This window comes from Phyllobates terribilis, unplaced genomic scaffold (assembly GCF_046119375.1).
Source record: "Phyllobates terribilis strain yellow unplaced genomic scaffold, ASM4611937v1 Scaffold_5__5_contigs__length_657084704, whole genome shotgun sequence".
In the NCBI taxonomy this organism is placed as follows: domain Eukaryota; kingdom Metazoa; phylum Chordata; class Amphibia; order Anura; family Dendrobatidae; genus Phyllobates; species Phyllobates terribilis.
The window spans coordinates 429,626,805-429,647,382 of NW_027362765.1; the positions used below are offsets into that span (position 1 = coordinate 429,626,805).

Consider the following 20,578-nt stretch of genomic DNA (forward strand, 5'->3'; position numbering starts at 1 on the left):
AGGCAAAACAAATAAAAGGAAAACAAAGTCAAACAAATTACAGCTATTTACCATATTTATTTTTTGGCCATTATTTATGACAACATATTTGAGAATGTTTCATGTTCATGAGGCTCTCAGACTTGTATACATACACATTGCAAAAACAAAGGATAAAAATGCAGATTTTTTATATTATTATTTTTATAGTATATCACTATAAGGCATGTTTTTACACTGCACCTAACTTGCCATATGACATGAAAATAAGAACTATCAACAGCGAAAGACTGTTCCAGTACCAAATGTGGCATTCACAAAAATGTAATCGTGTTTGTCAAATATTCAACTGCCCCTGTTCCTGAGAGATGTAACACATACTCTAATACCTGCCATTAACATGACATTCCCTTTAACTCATGTGTGTGACAGTATATTCCTACTTTTAGGCAAATTAATTTTGATTTCATTATTAAACAAACCACTTTCTCTTCCTTGTCCTAATTGTATGTGTTATACTTACGCAGACTGTTCACCTCAAACACATTTGATGCAATCAGTGATGATGCATTTACTGGTCTTCCTCACCTAGAGTACTTGTAAGTATATGCACCAACCCATTGCCATCATTAGAACTCATATAAACAGCACTATTTGTTAAGAGAACAGCAGGATTACATCCACTTTTCATGTTTTATTCAATACTGCTCTTTAATTTTTCATGTGGAGCGGAGTCTGTAACTTGTAATGAAATATCAAAACTTTTGTGTACAAAGAGCCAAAGTGGCTGTGCTCCTGCTAATTCTAAATCTTGTCTATTTCATGTCTCATATAGATGACTCCAGTGTTTGCTTAAGTCGTTGTATTGATATTGGTGAATTTCTATTATGATGCATGGTACCATGTTTGTGGCATGCTCGCATACCCCACCACGGTGCCACTGTGACTGATTTTAAATTTTAACCCTTAAACCCTTGTAATACTTACAACTATAATATATATGACATACAAATTGGTTGATGATATCAAAAGATTTTACATCTATTTGTTCTCAATTCATACGAGGATGAGTGTGCTTGACGAGAGATTATAATTGGGTGGGGAAGTGGTAGATATTGATTGGACCTGGAGGGCAAGTGTTATGCTTTTCCTATTATCCTTTAGTACTGCAATTAATGAACCATCAATTCATAAAGCCATTACTGTAAATGTCTTAGTGTGCAGGGAACATTACTATACCATTTAGGCTTCAGACAAAAAGATGTCATTCCCTCCCCTGATGAAGTCTTGCCACATAACTAATCTTCTTATTTCTCTTTTCAGGTTCATAGAAAACAACAAAATTAAATCAATTTCAAGAAATGCTTTTCGTGGGTTAAAGTCTTTGATTCACTTGTAAGTATTGAATTCATATGTAAGGTTTTTTTTTTATCATTTTTATTTTAATTTTTTTCTAAGTAAGAGGCCATATGTTTTAGTTAAAAAAAGGGATTGATCTTACATGAATTATTTCCTTTTCCAAAACTGTCAGAAACAAAGCAATATGTAATCCTACCTTGAAGCCCAAATTCTACACTAGACAAAACAAAAAACAGTATCCACAGAAAAAAACCCAAAACCAAACAACAAAAAACCATAAAGCGTTTAGTGAATCGTCATCGGTAAACATTTTTCTCTATCCCTGTGAGCAGTAAGTCTTGATTTATTTAGTTTATGATAAAACTTTCTCCAATCCAAAATAAGAAGTGTTGTGTTTCATTAAAAACATGCCTGAATTCGTAGAGTTTTACACCTACTGTAGAGCCTTAGGGGGCACTACATGACTTAGGGTTTCTCTGTTTTTATTTAATCCTTATTATCCTTATTATGAATGTGCAATTTATTGCAAGAAAAACTGCATTATCTGTAAACTTTTATAAAGTCAATCAGTAGAGTCTCAATATTTTAAGGAAAATTATAGGATATTGTTTAGGTATAATCTCTAACTTTTTTGAATTACGGTACAGACATTTCCCAATATCTTATCCAGATGCTGTGGAAAAAAGAAACAGCGAATTTAAAATCCATATCATCAATTTATGCTATGGATATCCCAATATATGAGATCCATAGTAAGAAGGGTCCCTGGGAACATGCCCTTAGAGGCTGCAACTACACGAGATGTTTGTTTGTAATTAACATTATTGGAATTTTCTCGCTTTTTTTTTTTGTTTTGAAAAAGTTTATAAATTTTCAAAACTTTTAAAACCACATGGAGTGCGAATCTTGGCTGAACTGTGTAACACATTGTTCAGCTCCATGTATAATTAATAATGATGACATTAACATCACTGTAGATCTAAGGCTATTTCAACAAAGGCAGCACGCTTTCATGGAAGGCGGAAAACTATGTATGTGGGAGAATGATACGCTTACACAACACAGTACTTTAATTTTGTTACATTTGCCCACTAAGAAAAGTGGGAAGAGAATCCAGCAAATTAATAGGTCGGGCGATAGAATAACAATGTTTCTCTTATTAGAGGTAGTGATAACAAGATACTAAAAGTGAGAAAATGCAATGCCCTAATGAGGCAGGGGGTAAACTTTTTTTTATAGTCTGATATCCATACATTTAATTAAGCTATAGTCACATGTACAGGTAACTTTTCTGTGACTTTTTTCGTGACTTACATGAAAAATATCAAGAAACACAAACAGAAGAAAAACCGATGAAAAGAGTCCATGGGAAATATAAGTAATAAAATACAATTTTTATTTGTCAAAATTATTTAAAATGTATAATAAAAGGGGTGGGAAAAAATAACCAAGTAGAAAAACTGACACAATTCCAAGTGACAGTTTAACAATTGATGCAGATATCTGACAAATTTAAATAATTATTTAAATTGAATAATATATATATTTCACAATATAGTCCACAAAAAGTGCAACAGTGCTTGGATCAATAACAAAGTATATATATCAGGATCAGTTATGATAGCCAACAAATAGAACTATATAAAAGGTTAGTTACCAATGTAGATATATGGCTACAGTATGACTAGATCTGGTCAGTGAAAGTGCAGGTGCATGAATGACAGGAATCCACATGGTGACTGTGTTGCTATAACATATAAAGAGCAATAATAGCTATACAGTTGTCATTCCACTATGGAATAGGCATTATGTGTATATCATGTTATGGGACTATACCTGGAGAGGGTAGGTGGTATGCTGCCACAAAGAAGCATCCACCCCGACGCGCGTTTCGGCGTCTACCTTCGTCAGCGGGCCTAAAAGCTATGGGCCTAAAAGCTAACAGGTAGTTACTAACAAAGGCAACTACCCGCCTGTTCTACCCGGCACGGCTCAGAGGGGTCACCAACCGCTTCTGCCGGCAATTCAACTGCTCCATGTCAACAGAGCAGCTCTTCTTCTTCTAGGTTGCTCTGTTGATGGGGAAGTTAGACAGCGTTGAGTTTGCTGTCAATCAGAATGGCATTGGCAGTCATGCCCTGTCAACAGAGCAGAGCAGAAGAGATGTCGACTTGACGTCAGCGGAAGTCGGTGAATCGCTGTGCGGAGTTGTGTGTGACCGCACTGTGAAAGCAGAGATCGGTGCCAACTACCTGCCTATTAGTCCTTAGATCCCTTGTTAAAAAAATAAATAAATAGTCCTGGATAACCCCTTTAACCAAACTTTTCATATTGAACTGAACACACGATTTAAGAGTTGCTGCAGAGAGGAATAAAATGTTTTTGTTTTTTTTAAATAATTTCACCTCTCCATCACGGCAATATTAGCAACCAAAGTATTTGGCACCTAATGCACTTTTTTGGCACTTTTTTTTAAGTAAAAGTTGGTGTTCTCTGACAGTTTTTACTGGGGGCATGTACTTTCTTCCCGTATGATGCACAATGCTGAATAATAATGAGCTGATCTATTCATGGGACTCTGGTCCAACGTCCAGATCAGTGTTATCTGGCGTCTAGACGGTAGGCCTGTGAGTCTCTTACCTCCCGGTGTCCCTGGCGTGCTATTTGATTGTCAGGGCTGGTGCGACATCATCTATGCAACATGACGCACATATAATTTGTTGCCAGCCTGGCTAATCAAAACCACACTGGGGATGCTGAAAGGTAAGAGATTCTGTGGGCCTCCCATCTGGTCACCAGGTATCACTGAAATGGACGCTGGACCGGAGTCCCGCAAATCAACCCTCTTATTTTTAAAGCATAATCAAAAACATTTTTTTATTTCACCTACTGTTGCTGAGATATTAGCAAATCAAAGTATTTGACACCTAATGAGTTAACTTTTTTAAGTCCAAATGGGTGTTGTCAGACAGTTTTCACTGGGGGCGTGTACTTCTCCTCCCTGTATAATGCTGACCAATCATATGCAGGCAGCAACATTCAAAGGAAAGTAGAACTTGCCCCCTCTATAGCTTAGAGCTGGTTTCTCAGTGTGTGAGATGTAATTATACAGCTCTGATCTCCTGTTCTAACCTTGTGTCTGAGTCAGTGTGGGGGAGCAGTGCAGCTGAGTTTAGCTGTGTCACGTTATAGACCCTTCTATCAGCTCTCCTGCAGAGTGATTACAAGTTGCTTGAGCGCAACAGACAAAAGTGTGATTAAATCTCACACACGGAAGAACCTGCTCTGAACTATTGTGGGGCATGTTCTTTTTTCCTTTGAGTGTTTCTGCCAGTTTATGATGGGTCAGCGTCATACAGGGAAAAGAAGTACACGCCCCCAGTGAAAACTGTCTGATAACTCCCACTTAAAATAAGTTAACTTATCAGGTGCCAGATACTTTAATTGCTAATATCCCCACAAAGGAGGGGCATAATTAAAAATGGCAAAATCAGGATAATAGTGTAATATTAAATGATATCCATATTTAAGGGTTCATACAGTGTTTTCTAGCACCCATTCACTCAGAGATTGGAGTGTGATTGATTGTGTGAACAGGTGTCTTTTATACAGGTAACAAGTTCAAATAGGTGCAATTAATACAGGTAATGAGTGCAGAGTAGGAGGGCTTCTTAAATAAAAACTAACAGGTCTGTGAGAGCCAGAATTCTTTCTGGTTGGTAGGTGATCAAATACTTATTTCATGCAAATTCATTATGTAAAAATCATACAGTGATTTTCTGTTTTTGATTTTTAGATTCTGTCTCTCACAGTTGAAGTGTACCTACGATAAAAAATTACAGACCTCTCCATTCTTTGTAGGTGGGAAAACTTGCAAAATCGGCAGTGTATAAAATACTTATTTTCCCCACTGTATTTTAATGATATTAAGAAAATCATCAGCTCACCATGCATGATAAAAAGCCCTCAGCTCTATCAATGGAAAAATGAAAACATTATTATTTTTTTTTTTTACAAAATTATGATTTTTTCCCCCCTGCTTAAATAATAATAATAAAAAAAAGTTTGGAATAACCATAATTTTACTGACTTGGAGAATCATGTTTCCAGATCATTTTCACCATACAATTATCATAGCAAAAACAAAATCCAATAAACAATGTTGGAATTCTGTTTTTATACACCATTATGCCGAGAATTTTTTCTCCCGTTTTCCAGTACATTGACTCCAGTCCATTCATTTTAACAATACAATCTAAACTAAGTCCTCGTACGGCTACTTAGCTGGAGAAATAAAAATATTATGGCTCTTGTGGAAGAAGAGGAAAAAAAATAAAAACGCAAAAATGATCATTGGCCTCAACAGGAAGAGATTAACACAAAAAATAAAAATCAATGGGGCCTATGAATCTATAGAGCAAATCTAACCTACACATTATGGTCAGAATGAGAGATACCGGTGGATATACATTATTCTATATGTGCTACAGTAGCTCCCTCTGCTGGATAAAAGAATATTTGGATTCCGTTGGCATAAATACAAGAAGTCTATTAATGACCCTGTTTTCAAAGTTGTGCCAGGTACCAGTCTAGGAACTGTGCCATTCTCTAAAGGATCAGAGACCTTGTGCTACTTCATCATTATTAATAGCAGGTCTGGCTGGCAATGTGCACAGCATGGCCATGTAGTCACAGAATATGCACATTGTGGCGGGAGCGTTGCTTTTCACCTCTCCTGACTTCACTATGCAGAATAAACATTCCACTGGTGAAATCCCCAAAACTCCTACTTGGCTGTTAATACGGGAGATTTGCATGCATGAAGTATTGCTTACCGGTAGTGGCGCAGCTAAATTGAACCAGGCCCCATCCTGATATATATATCCCCTATCCTGGTATATATGTCCATTATCCTGGGCCCCATCCTGATATATATATCCCCTATCCTGGTATATATGTCCCATATCCAGGAACACATCCTGGTATATATATCTCCCATCCTGGTCTGATATATGTCTCTTATCCTGGGCCTCATCCTGGAATATATATATATACAGTGCCTACAAGTAGTATTCAACCCCCTGCAGATTTAGCTGGTTTGATAAGATGCAAATAAGTTAGAGCCTTCAAACTGCAAACGAGAGTAGGTTTTATGAACAGAAGCATAAATCTTACAAACCAAAAAGTTATGTTGCTCAGTTGAATTTTATTAAATTTTAAACATAAAAGTGTGGGTCAATTATTATACAACCCCTATGTTTAATATTTTGTGGAATAACCCTTGTTTGCAATTACAGCTAATAATCGTCTTTTATAAGACCTGATCAGGCGAGCACAGGTCTGTGGAGTTATCTTGGCCCACTCCTCCATGCAGATCTTCTCCAAGTTATCTAGGTTCTTTGGGTGTCTCATGTGGACTTTATTCTTGAGCTCCTTCCACAAGTTTTCAATTGGGTTAAGGTCAGGAGACTGACTAGGCCACTCCAACACCTTGACTTTTTCCCTCTTGAACCAGGCCTTGGTTTTCTTGGCTGTGTGCTTTGGGTCGTTGTCTTGTTGGAAGATGAAATTACGACCCATCTTAAGATCCTTGATGGAGGAGCGGAGGTTCTTGGCCAAAATCTCCAGGTAGGCCGTGCTATCCATCTTCCCATGGATGCGGACCAGATGGCCAGGCCCCTTGGCAGAGAAACAGCCCCACAGCATGATGCTGCCACCACCATGCTTGACTGTAGGGATGGTATTCTTGGGGTCGTATGCAGTGCCATCCAGTCTCCAAACGTCACATGTGTGGTTGGCACCAAAGATCTCGATCTTGGTCTCATCAGACCATAGAACCTTGAACCAGTCTGTCTCAGAGTCCTCCAAGTGATCATGAGCAAACTGTAGACGAGCCTTGACATGACGCTTTGAAAGTAAAGGTACCATACAGGCTCGTCTGGAACGGAGACCATTGCGGTGGAGTACGTTACTTATGGTATTGACTGAAACCAATGTCCCCACTGCCATGAGATCTTCCCGGAGCTCCTTCCTTGTTGTCCTTGGGTTAGCCTTGACTCTTCGGACAAGCCTGGCCTCGGCACGGGAGGACACTTTCAAAGGCTGTCCTGGCCGTGGAAGGCTAACAGTAGTTCCATAAGCCTTACACTTACGGATGATGCTCCCAACAGTGGAGACAGGTAGGCCCAACTCCTTGGAAAGGGTTTTGTACCCCTTGCCAGCCTTGTGACCCTCCACGATCTTGTCTCTGATGGCCTTGGAATGCTCCTTTGTCTTTCCCATGTTGACCATGTTTGAGTGCTGTTCACAAGTTTGGGGAGGGTCTTAAATAGTCAGAAAAGGCTGGCAAAAGAGATCTTTAATCCACACATGTGAAGCTCATTATTCTTGGTGCCTGAACTACTTCTTAATACTTTTGGGGGACCAAACAGAATTCTTGTGGTTTGAGGGGTTGAATAATAAATGACACTCTGAATTAACTTTTAACGCTTTAAAAAAAAAAAAAAAAAAAAAAAAATTTGCTGCAGAGCATTTCCCACTTCCAGGCTGATCTACAGTACAAATGTCACAATGCCAAGTTAATTCCGCATGTGTCAACCAGCTAAATCTGCAGGGGGTTGAATACTACTTGTAGGCACTGTATATATATATATATATATATATATATATATATATATATATATATATATATATATATATACACACACATACATACAGTGGGTATGGAAAGTATTCAAACCCCTTTAAATTTTTCACTCTTTGTTTCATTGCAGCCATTTGGTAAATTCTAAAAAGTTCATTTTTTTTCTCATTAAAGTACACTTTGCACCCCATCTTGACTGAAAAAAACAGAAATGTAGAAATTTTTGCAAATTTATTAAAAAAGAAAAACTGAAATATCACATGGTCATAAGTTTTCAGACCCTTTGCTCAGACACTCATTTTAAGTCACATGCTGTCCATTTCCTTGTGATCCTCCTTGAGATGGTTCTACTCCTTCACTGGAGTCCAGCTGTGTTTAAGTTTAATTAAACTGATAGGACTTGATTTGGAAAGGCACATACCTGTCTATATAAGACCTCACAGCTCACAGTGCATGTCAGACCAAATGAGAATCATGAGCTCAAAGGAACTGCCCAAGGAGCTCAGAGACAGAATTGTGGAAAGGCACAGATCTGGCCAAAGTTACAAAAGCTTTACTCAAGGTTCCTAAGAGCACAGTGGCCTCCATCATCCTTAAATGGAGGAAGTTTGGGACCACCAGAAGTCTTCCTAGACCTGGCCGTCCAGCCAAACTGAGCAATCGTGGGAGAAGAGCCTTGGTGAGAGAGGTAAAGAAGAACCCCAAGATCACTGTGGCTGAGCTCCAGAGATGCAGCAGAGAGATGGGAGAAAGTTCCACAAAGTCAACTATCACTGCAGCCCTCCACCAGTCGGGACTTTATGGCAGAGTGGCTCAATGGAAGCCTCTCCTCAGTGCAAGACATATGAAAGCCCACATAGAGTTTGCTCAAAAACACATGAAGGACTCCCAGACTATGAGAAATAAGATTCTCTGGTCTGATGAGACGAAGATAGAACTTTTTGGTGATAATTCTAAGCGGTATGTGTGGAGAAAACCAGGCACTGCTCATCACCTGACCAATACAATCCCAACAGTGAAATATGGTGGTGTCAGCATCATGCTATGGGGGTGTTTCTCAGCTGCAGGGACAGGATGACTGGTTGCAATTAAAGGAAACATGAATGCAGTCAAGTACGGAGATATCCTGGATGAAAACCTCTTCAAGAGTTCTCTGGACCTCAGACTTGGCCGAAGGTTCACCTTCCAAGAAGACAATGACTCTAAGCACACAGCTAAAATAACAAAGAAATGGCTTCAGAACAACTCTGTGATCATTCTTGACTGGCCCAGCCAGAGCCCTGACCTAAACCCAATTGAGCATCTCTGGAGAGACCTGAAAATGGCTGTCCACCAGCGCTCACCATCCAACCTGACGGAACTGGAGAGGATCTGCAAGGAAGAATGGCAGAGGATCCCCAAATCCATGTGTGAAAAACGTGTTGCATCATTCCCAAGAAGACTCATGGCTGTACTAGCTCAAAAGGGGCTTCTACTCAATACTGAGCAAAGGGTCTGAATATTTATGACCATGTGATAATTCAGTTTTTCTTTTTTAATAAATTTGCAAAAATTTCTACATTTCTGTTTATTTTTTCAGTCAAGATGGGGTGCAGAGTGTACTTTAATGAGAAAAAACAATGAACTTTTTAGAATTTACCAAACGGCTGCAATGAAACAAAGAGTGAAAAATTTAAAGGGGTCTGAATACTTTCCGTACCCACTGTACATACACTTCTCCCATCTATTCCCCATATATATCCCCCATTATGGTAACATGTCCCTTATTCCGGGCCCCATGCTGGTACATGTCCTCCGCTCCACTGCTGTTCTTTAATGCATAGAAAAAAAAATAAACAATTATACTCACCTCCCATCCACGTCATCTTCTGAAGCCAACAGCTGACTTCTGCTTGCAAGTGATGGGAGTGCATGAAGTCACTGCCATGCGCCTCCAGTCAAGTGCACGTCGATGTCAGCTGCTGGCCTCTGATTGGCCGTCAGCATGTATTGCCGCGCACGGACCTAATGGATCTGTTTCGCAATACACTTCAACTGGATGTGCGTCTGAGGATCCTTACTGGTGGTTACAATAAAAATATAATATATTAAAAGGTTATTAAAATAAAGATGTTATCTCCTATCCATAGTATAAGGAATAACTTTTTGATCACTTGGGATCCGACCACTGGCACTCTCATGATCCCGAGATTGGGGCTTCGGAACTTTAGAAAAAGGGGCTCTTCAGAGCCTGGCCTCGAATGGAGTGAAGGTGCGCATACTTAGCCTCTGCCCCATTCATTGTCTACGGGACTGATGGAACTAGCCAAGTGCTGTACTCGGCAGTCCCATAGACAATGAATGGAGCGGAGGCCGAGCAGGCACACCTTAGGGTGAGGATGCAGAGTTTGTCGAGGTTCCAGAGTCCTGATCTTAATATTCTTGGGGTCCCTAGCGATCAAATTATCCCCTAGCTTATGTATAGGAGGTAACTTGTGTTTTTTGGGAATAGCCCTACAACATAAAGTAAAGGAAGGTAAATCCTACACCATGTGTCCAATGATTAGAGGGGGTTTCCAGTTGATTATTATTGCGTATTTTGGTGCTAACACCTTCAGAAAACATGCTGAAAAAAATAATTTATGCTACGTGTGAATACGGCCTAAATGCACAGGTTGTTCTTTTTACAAATAAAAAAGTGACCGCTGTAGACATAATAAGGGTACGTCTTTTAGACGCTGGCATACCTGGAAGATGCTGGCCGTGTCGTTCCTGAAGCGTCTTTCTGGACGTCTTTTTTTTACATTCTGTATATACGTAACAGTCGTGGCTTCCAAGCGGAGCTGCCAGAAGAATGGATCGGTCACCTCCTTTAGCGGCTTCACGGCCAAGTTAAAGAAGTTACAAAAGGCGGCACTTATGCTTCCGTCTGAAAAAGGCGTTGTGTGCACAAGACCTAATGCCATCATTGTAAACCATGCCTTCCATAAAAAATGTGCCAATATGACTTGGGTCATCCTGTTACTCTGACACACGATTTTTTTTATTTTACGCCTATTATAGTCATTTAGAATTTCCCAAGTCGGTAATAAAGTAAAACTATTTCTACGTGTGAACTTGACATAAAGTTGTGAATCTGTTTGTATTACAGGAGTCTGGCCAATAATAACCTGCAGTCTCTTCCAAAAGATGTCTTCAAAGGGCTGGACTCGCTAACAAACGTGTAAGAGAAAAATAAAATCCTATGATTGCAATGCATATAAAATGTATTCAGTACAAATACAGGAAAACATGTCTCTACGAAAACAGGAGCACAGAAACGCATTCTTGCTTCTATTTAAAGGGATTTTCCAGGATTAAAAAACTGTAGAAGTTTTTAGAATTTTTTTTTTTAGATTTTGGTGGTTTAATGAATTCTAAACTTTTGCCAAAAACTGTTTGTGTTGACATTTTCTAAGATTCGTAATTTATTTTACTTTTTTATCAATAGAACTGTTTAAATGCTTGTTTTTTTCGCGTGACAAGCTGACATTTTTATTTTCGGGTACATACAACATCTTGATTGCATTTTAATACATTTTTGGGGGAGGTGTGGTGACCAAAAAACAGCAATTCTTGGGTTTCAATTATTTTTCTTTTTATGGCCACATGGGTTAAAAAGTTTTATATTTTCATAGATTGAACTTTTACAGACACAGATATTTATTTTCTATTTTTTTTTTTTTTTAAATAGACTTTTATATTTTTTAAATATATTTTTACTCCCCTTAGGGGACTTGAACCTGCAATGCTACAGTATGGAGAAAAAATGGCTACCTCCTCTGAAACTACACCATTGCTCTGCATTTGGGTGTACAAAGATGTCAGCAATGTGGACCCTTCAGTAAGCCCCTGGCAGCAATGACAAATCCTCGGCATCCCGGGGGCACCAGTGGAGTTGAATCACACAATCAAACCACATTAATGACATGGTGAAAGACTGACAACAGCATTTAAGTGGTAAAGCAGCAGCGATCAGAGTTAGCTCCAGTTGCTGTTGTCTAGTTAGGTGTTGGCTGTATAACACAGCAGGCACCTATCCTGTATGGAGTGGATGCAGCTCCTGAGCCTGCTCCATACACCTGGACCTGATATGTAGTATACATGTATATACAGTTAGGTCCATATATATTTGGACAGAGACAACATTTTTCTAATTTTGGTTCTAGACATTACCGCAATGAATTTTAAACAAAACAATTCAGCTGCTGTTGAAGTTCAGACTTTCAGCTTTCATTTGAGGGTATCCACATTAAAATTGGATGAAGGGTTTAGGAGTTTCAGCTCCTTAACATGTGCCACCCTATTTTTAAAGGGACCAAAAGTAATTGGACAAATTAAATAATTGTAAATAAAATGTTCATTTCTAGTACTTGGTTGAAAACCCTTTGTTGGCAATGACTGCCTGAAGTCTTGAACTCATGGACATCACCAGACGCTGTGTTTCCTCCTTTTTGATGCTCTGCCAGGCCTTCACTGCGGTGGTTTTTAGTTGCTGTTTGTTTGTGGACCTTTCTGTCTGAAGTTTAGTCTTTAACAAGTGAAATGCATGCTCAATTGGGTTGAGATCAGGTGACTGACTTGGCCATTCAAGAATATTCCACTTCTTTGCTTTAATAAACTCCTGGGTTGCTTTGGCTTTATGTTTTGGGTCATTGTCCATCTGTAGTATGAAACGACGACCAATCAGTTTGGCTGCATTTGGCTGGATCTGAGCACACAGTATGGCTCTGAATACATCAGAATTCATTCGGCTGCTTCTGTCCTGTGTCACATCATCAATAAACACTAGTGACCCAGTGCCACTGGCAGCCATGCTTTCCCAAGCCATCACACTGCCTCTGCCGTGTTTTACAGATGATGTGGTATGCTTTGGATCATGAGCTGTACCACGCCTTCACCATACTTTTCTCTTTCCATCATTCTGGTAGAGGTTGATCTTGGTTTCATCTGTCCAAAGAATGTTCTTCCAGAACTGTGTTGGCTTTTTTAGATGTTTTTTTTTAGCAAAGTCCAGTCTAGCCTTTTTATTCTTGATGCTTATGAGTGGCTTGCACCGTGCAGTGAACCCTCTGTATTTACTTTCATGTAGTCTTCTCTTTATGGTAGATTTGGATATTGATACGCCTACCTCCTGGAGAGTGTTGTTCACTTGGTTGGCTGTTGTGAAGGGGTTTCTCTTCACCATGGAGATTATTCTGCGATCATCCACCACTATTGTCTTCCGTGGGCGCCCAGGTCATTTTGCATTGATGAGTTCACCAGTGCTTTCTTTCTTTCTCAGGATGTACCAAACTGTAGATTTTGCCACTCCTAATATTGTAGCAATTTCTCAGATGGGTTTTTTCTGTTTTTGCAGCTTAAGGATGGCTGGTTTCACCTGCATGGAGAGCTCCTTTGACCGCATGTTTACTTCACAGCAAAACCTTCCAAATGCAAGCACCACACCTCAAATCAACTCCAGGCCTTTTATCTGCTTAATTGAGAATGACATAACGAAGGGATTGCCCACACCTGTCCATGAAATAGCCTTGGAGTCAATTGTACAATTACTTTTAGTCCCTTTAAAAATAGGGTGGCACATGTTAAGGAGATGAAACTCCTAAACCCTTGATCCAATTTTAATGTGGATACCCTCAAATGAAAGCTGAAAGTCTGACCTTCAACTGCATCTGAATTGTTTTGTTTAAAGTTCATTGTGGTAATGTCTAGAAACAAAATTAGAAAAATGTTGTCTCTGTCCAAATATATATGGACCTAACTGTATGTCAGGTCAGTAAGGGATTAAAGTGAACACAGCTAATGTGTAATACCAAATCAACCCGTGGACAGGCATTTTTCAAAGAAAGCTGTCATGTTCTGACCAGATATGCACATTTGCAGAAGTAAAAAGGGGTACTGTTCCAACTTCTGGGTAAAATCATTCAAATTTATTAATCCATAGTTTAAAAAGTCACTTGTTCATAAACACAAGTGCAAAAAAGAGACGCGTTTCGAATGCTATCCTGCATTCTCTCTCAAAGCTTTATGAGAAAATTTCCCATTAGCCCTAAATATCACGCTGGACAAATCCCAGTGAGTATAGGCCTGAACATACAAATAGGTAGATAAAAATGATACTGGAAAAAAAAAATCAAACACTTAAGAAACCATAATTGTTTTTAATCATTTGTATATTCAACACGTGAGCCCTATAGTACGGCGAGATCGAAACGTGTCGCCTTTTGCCCTTCTATTTTTGCACACCTGAGTGACTTTTTAAACTATGGATTAATAAAGTTGAATGTTTTACCCAGGACCTGGAACAGTACCCCTTTTTTCTTCTACTAACAGAAGGCCACTTTGTAAGAAGCATAGAACATATGAGATAATTACCAATAGTCAATAATAATAGGTTTTACGGAGCCAATATTCTGCTTTCTCATATACACAGCTCAGTCTAAAAATCTTTACATGATCTATGTTTTTTTGGGTCTCCTGCCATATGTAAGCGATATTCAACTTTATGTAGGCCCAAATATATTACATTTCTTAATAGACTTTTTTTTTATTATAAGACATTTGAGAAGAGCAAGGACCCCACTGATTCCCATAATGACGGGGCTGCAATTTCCTGTCCCTCTGTTATTGTCTGGTGTTTTCCTGAACTCAGAATATGATACTATTAATCACGAGAAGTGACATTGATTTGTATGGCACATAAGCCATTAGGCACCAATGGAATCAATTACTGAGCATTAGCAATCACTTTGGCTCCTTCATTCTAGGAACTGGTCTCAACGACATAACAGAAAATGACTAAAGGAGATATTCCCGATGTTCCCAGAAAACCGTGCAGTGTGTATTTACATCTACTGGGATAAGGGAATAAAAAGTGACAGATACTGAAGGCACCATTCTGAATTGGCCATTCTCCCTATGTCTGTCTCAGTTGGCCGTTCAACATCTTCCACTATACAAAACGAAAATGTGAAAATGATCCAAAACCAAAATGGGCCTTAGACTTTCGTAAAGGTAACCATGCACACCAGAACTTCCCTATGCAAATGCATGACTTGTTACTCAACTATGACTACGAAATTCGTGTGCTAGCTCAAAATGCGTTAATCCTGTGATAATAAAGCTCCTGGATTTATGGATAATTGTGGTGCGGTATCTTATCTGTGAACTTTGGAATTATACCCCAGCCTATCCATGTCATACCGTGCCTCCATTAATCATTACAAAGTGGACTTCATGCTGTGGCTGGTCAAATGGCATTAGCCAAACATAAATTTTATGCCCTCAGTTATAAATATATGATATTAAATGTTCTGTCTGATTTAGAAAAGCTATTTTAAAGTAGGGAATTCTAGGTTTCGCAGATCGGTCTTATTTCAGAATAATCCATATACGTCTGGAGTCAGTAAGCCAAACCTCCAACTCCTCAATATCTCTGTCTCTGACTCCCGACTCCACAGCACGGCCTTATTACTCAGCATGTACATAAAGGGCAGCACAGATTCATTTCAATTAAAACCCGAGATCCTTAGATCAGGAACAGAAATTTATAGGACATTTCATAACTTTCCCAAATTCTTAAGAAAAATTACAGCAGATCCTGCATTGTACTACTGAACCCAATTTACCATATATTTTAGGAGTCGGAGTTGGTCCATTTTATGCCGACTCCAACTCCGACACCACCAAAATGGACACGGACTCCACAGCCCTGGTTTTAATTTCTTGTGTGGTTCAGTTTGGTGTAGGAAGAGTTATTCCCATGTCTGCCCTTCATGGTTGAGACAGAAATATCTTTGTCCGATTCAGACCACTTGAGGTGGAGCTACAGAAATATCCGAGGGCTCCATGTCCATTGGTCGGAGCCGAGATGTTTGGAGATCAAGGAAGCAAGTTATTGGATTGCAAATAACTGGTTCTTTACTTTGGCTACATTATTAAAAGGAACCTTTTACCCCATTGATCAGCTGTCACTGGTTTTTAGTCCAGGGGGTGTTTTGTTCCTGCACTGTATTACCACTGAATAGTCATGCTATATGGGTCCATATGGTCATGTTGACCAGCCCCTTTCTGGCTTGATTGCTTTCCTCTGGCCAGTAGTCAACCCGAGCCAACTCTGGCTGCATCAAGCGCATGCACAGACGCCAAGGCCAGTATACCTTCCTTTACTGCTCATGCACTGAATGCTGATGGAGCTGCCAGAATACAGCTAGCCAGCATGACTATTTAGGAGTGAGGAACCGCCTCTGTGACTCTTCAGCCACCATTAACCATATATAAACTTTATTCTAAGATAATGCAGGAGCACAATATTTATAGGGATAGGTTTCCTGCACTTTAAAGGGATTCTTTAAAGGGGTTATCTAGGACTTTTATTATTTTTGTGTGACAGATAGTTGCGAGCTACATGCAAGTTCTGCACCGGGACGATCTTTGCCGGCTCAGTCAGCGATTCCCATGCTTTACTCCACCTCTCGTCAACAGAGCAGCTCCTTCACTTCCGGTCTATCAATGGGGCGTCACTGCAGACGTCAAGCTGATTGACAGTCGGCTCCCTGCAGTCACTTTAAAGATCCGACAGGTGACCATAGTCAGAGACCAGACTAGTCTGCTTCCAACTCCGGCCAGATCTTCCAACCGTCATTGCAGGTGATTTTCCCTTGCGCGTACATAGGGAAAGACCCATCAATCACCTCTAGCAGCGCTGCAAAGAGATTTGGGTAGTCTTCAAAGCTCAGAGAATAATATACCTGGCAGCAATTGTGGGCACTATGAATTGTCTGGCAGGTTCCCTTTAAGACAATGGTGACTTTTTAGTGGGGTGAATAGTTCTGACAAGTTCCCTTAAAGTGATCATTGTGTATATGCATGCGTCCTTTCGTTTTTCTTAAGATAGAGCAGATCTTGATGTATCAATTTCCTAAGTTTGTACTTCCCTTTGAACATCAGAACTACTGTACAAGCAGATACATACATTGAGCATTAGGTCCCATATTCTCTTTAGTATAATCCTGGAAAATCCAATATTCTTCAGACCAGAAGTCCCCAGACGACTTGGTATATCAAGTTACACTTGTTGTATTATCCATGAAGAGTTTTTTTTCAGAATTGTTTAATGGAAACTCCTTATTAATTACATGTCTGGAGATTTCCTGGCAGAGTAATTCACAGGAGGAAATCTGTTATGGGATAAATATTAACATTGAATGGAAATGAATGCTCGGATCAAGTCTCCAGTGGTGGAGGGAATACCTCTATACAGACTCAATTACACCATGAGAAAAAACTAAAAGAGAACCATTGAATGAGAAAGAAATTCTACATGGCTCCCTAGGAAATATAATAAAGCTTCCTATGGTCTATAAGTCCATCCATGGGTCAATCCTACTGGTGGTTGGCCATGAAAAGCTAAATAGACTAGATGGTCTATGGTTAGCACCACTGCTGTAAATTAAAGGGTTTCCTGGAATTTGGGCAAAAAGTAAGGAATATTCTAAATTAAAATTAGCATTACTTACCCTTTAAATCCACCGCCGCTCCAGTCCCAATCACTGGTCTCAGTAGTCAAGTTTCATACTTGCAGACAACACCACTGAGGCAAGTGATTGCAATGGTCAAGTGAATGATGGATCTTGCCCCATCAGTTCTGGAACTGGCAGGGAACGCCGGAGCCACAGGGGATGCAAACTAATGCTTATTTCTTTATTTTATAAGATTCCCTGTTTTTGAAAAATCCAACCCCCAAAAAACCCTTTAAATTAGCAATTTGCAACAAGGGACCCATATACTGTTCTTGCACATGGGCCAATGGCGAAACCCCTCCCTTAAATAAAAATCTGATTTAGTGATTGTACGGGAGACACACTCTTACTAACCCAGAGTGTACATTCAGACAATTAGGACTCAATTCACATTTTAGGACTTTTTAGTCAGTGGTCTAGAATTAGCTTTAAATTATGATAATGGGGTGGGTGGTTGTTACATGTGCCTGGGCCTACTGGCCTTGAAGGGTCCTAGGTCTTTTGGGTAAATGTAGGCAAAAAACCCTCCTCACCGAAATGATGATAGAGAATGAAGATCTTGATCCAATAAGTGAATATTTTACTTTGATCCAGCAAGGAAAGTTCCTTTCAAAATAAAATATGAATTTATTGCATCAAGATCTTCGTTCTCTATCATCATTTCAGTGTTGAGTTTTTTGTTGTCTACATGAAGTCAGGACTGCGGTCCTTTCCTCGAGCACAAACACTTCAGGAGCAGTAGTGCCGGTTTTTCCTCCATAATGATTTGGGTAAACGTTATATCTCAGGTGAAGAGAAAAGCAGATGTTGGGTCCATATACAGTACATAGGGAACGGGTTCTGGCTGACTCTATAAACTGTCCTGGTTATGAGGGCTGTGGAGTCGGTAAGCCAAACCTCAGACTCCTCTATTTCCCCAACTCCGACTCCACAGCTCTGCCTCACCACTGAGCGTGTACATAAAGTGCAGCACAGATTCATCTCAACTAAAAGCCGAGATCCTTAGATCAGGAACAGAACAGACATTTATAGGACATTTCATAACTTTCTCAAATTCTTATGAAAACATTTACAGCACATCCTGCATTGTGCTGCTGTACCCAATTTATTACATATTTTAGGAGTCAGAGTCGGTCCATTTTATACCGACTCCAACTCCGACTCCACCAAAATGGACACCGACTCCGACTCCAGAGCCCTGCTGGTTACTTCTTCTTGTCAGTGTTTTGTCGTCATCAGGAAAAATGAAATTTTAGTAAGTTGGTCTTCTGTTTTCTGCTACCTACAATCTTTATGCTGTTTCTTTTTGATATTTTAGAGACCTAAGGGGCAACTCCTTTCATTGTGATTGCAAATTGAAATGGCTAGTAGAGTGGCTCGATAAAACCAATGCAACGGTGGAGCAGATTTATTGTGAAAGTCCTCCCGAATATAAAGGACGCAAAATCAACAGTCTGTCCGCTAAAGATTTTGATTGCATAACAACAGGTAAGAATGGCAGGAAACTAAAGGGAATATTTCACTGAATAATGTCGAAAGGAACACAGATGTTTTATATACAGTATGTTAAGTATTTGTTTTAGATGTGCCGCACAAATCTATACTGCATTATCTATCTATCTATAGTGGTGTGAAAAAGTGTTTGCCCCCTTCCTGATTTCTTATTCTTTTGCATGTTTGTCACACTTAAATATTTCAGATCACAAAACAAATTTAAATATTTGAAAAAGATAACACAAGTGGACACAAAATGCCGTTTTTTAAATTAAGGTGTTTATTATTAAGGGAAAAAGAAATCCAAGCCTACAGGGCCCTGTGTGAAAAAGTGATTGCTTCCTAAACCTAATAACTGGTTGAGCCACCCTTAGCAGCAACAACTGCAATCAAGCGTTTTCGATAACTGGCAAAGAGTCTTTTACAACACTCTGGAGGATTTTTGGCCCACTTATCTTTGCAAAATTGATCTAATTCTGCCACGTTGGAGGGTTTCTGAGCATGAACTGCCTTTTTAATGTCCTGCCACAGCATCTCAATCGGATTAAGATCAGGACTTTGACTAGACCACTCCAAAGTCTTAATTTTGCTTTTCTTAAGCCATTCAGAAGTGGACTTGCTGCTGGATCATTGTGCTGCTGCATAACCCAAGAGTGCGCTTCAGCTTGAGGTCACAAACAGATGGCCAGACATTCTCCTTCAGGATTTTTTTGTAGACCGCAGAATTCATGGTTCCATTTACCACAGCAAGTCTTCAAGGTCCTGAAGTAGCAAAACAGCCCCAGACCATCACACTACCACCACAATATTTTACTGTTTGCATGATGTTCCTTTTCTAAAATGCTGTGTTACTTCTACACCAGATGTAATGGGACATGCACCTTCCAAAAAGTTCAACTTTTGTCTCATCAGTCCACAGAGTATTCTCCCAAAAGTCTTGGCAATCATCAAGATGTTATCTGGTAAAACTGAGACGAGCCTTTATGTTCTTTTTTCTCAGCAGTGGTTTTTGTCTTGGAACTCTACCATGCATGCCATTTTTGCCCAGTGTCTTTCTTATGGTGGAGTCATGAATACTGACCTTAACTGAGGCAAGTGAGGCCTGCAGTTCTTTGGATGTTGTAGCGTGGTCTTTTGTGACCTCTTGGATGAGTCATCGCTGCGCTCTTGAGGTAATTTTGGTTGGCCGGTCACTCCTGGGAAGGTTCACCACTGTTCCATGTTTTCGCCATTTGTGCATAATGGCTGTCGCTGTGGTTCGCTGGAGTCCCAAACATTTAGAAATGGCTTTATAACCTTTTCCAGACTGATTGATCTCAATTACTTTGTTCCTCATTTGTTCCTGAATTTCTCTGGATCGCAGCATGATGTCTAGCTTTTGAGGATCTTTTGGTCTTCTTCACTTTGTCATGCAGGTCCTATTTAAATTATTTATTGATTGAAAAGAGGTGTGGCAGTAATCAGTCCTGTGTGTGGCTAGGGAAATGTATGTTTTAAGGGGGGAGAGGGGGCAATCACTTTTTCACACAGGGGCCTGTAAGGCTTGGATTTCTTTTTCCCTTAA

General features: G+C 39.6%; 1 protein-coding gene across 2 annotated transcripts in view; it reads left to right on the top strand.

The window, feature by feature from the left end:
• The window catches only part of LGI1 (leucine rich glioma inactivated 1), a 57,145-nt gene that overhangs the window by 26,354 nt on the left and 10,213 nt on the right, over positions 1–20,578 (top strand). Inside the window, exons 3-6 of one of the 2 annotated variants that reach the window (XM_073685263.1) lie at positions 507–578; positions 1,303–1,374; positions 11,112–11,183; positions 18,839–19,008. In XM_073685263.1, the coding sequence (XP_073541364.1) occupies positions 507–578; positions 1,303–1,374; positions 11,112–11,183; positions 18,839–19,008 (386 nt within the window). The remainder of the gene's footprint in view (positions 1–506; positions 579–1,302; positions 1,375–11,111; positions 11,184–18,838; positions 19,009–20,578) is intronic. The other variant, XM_073685264.1, reaches the window with a different exon arrangement.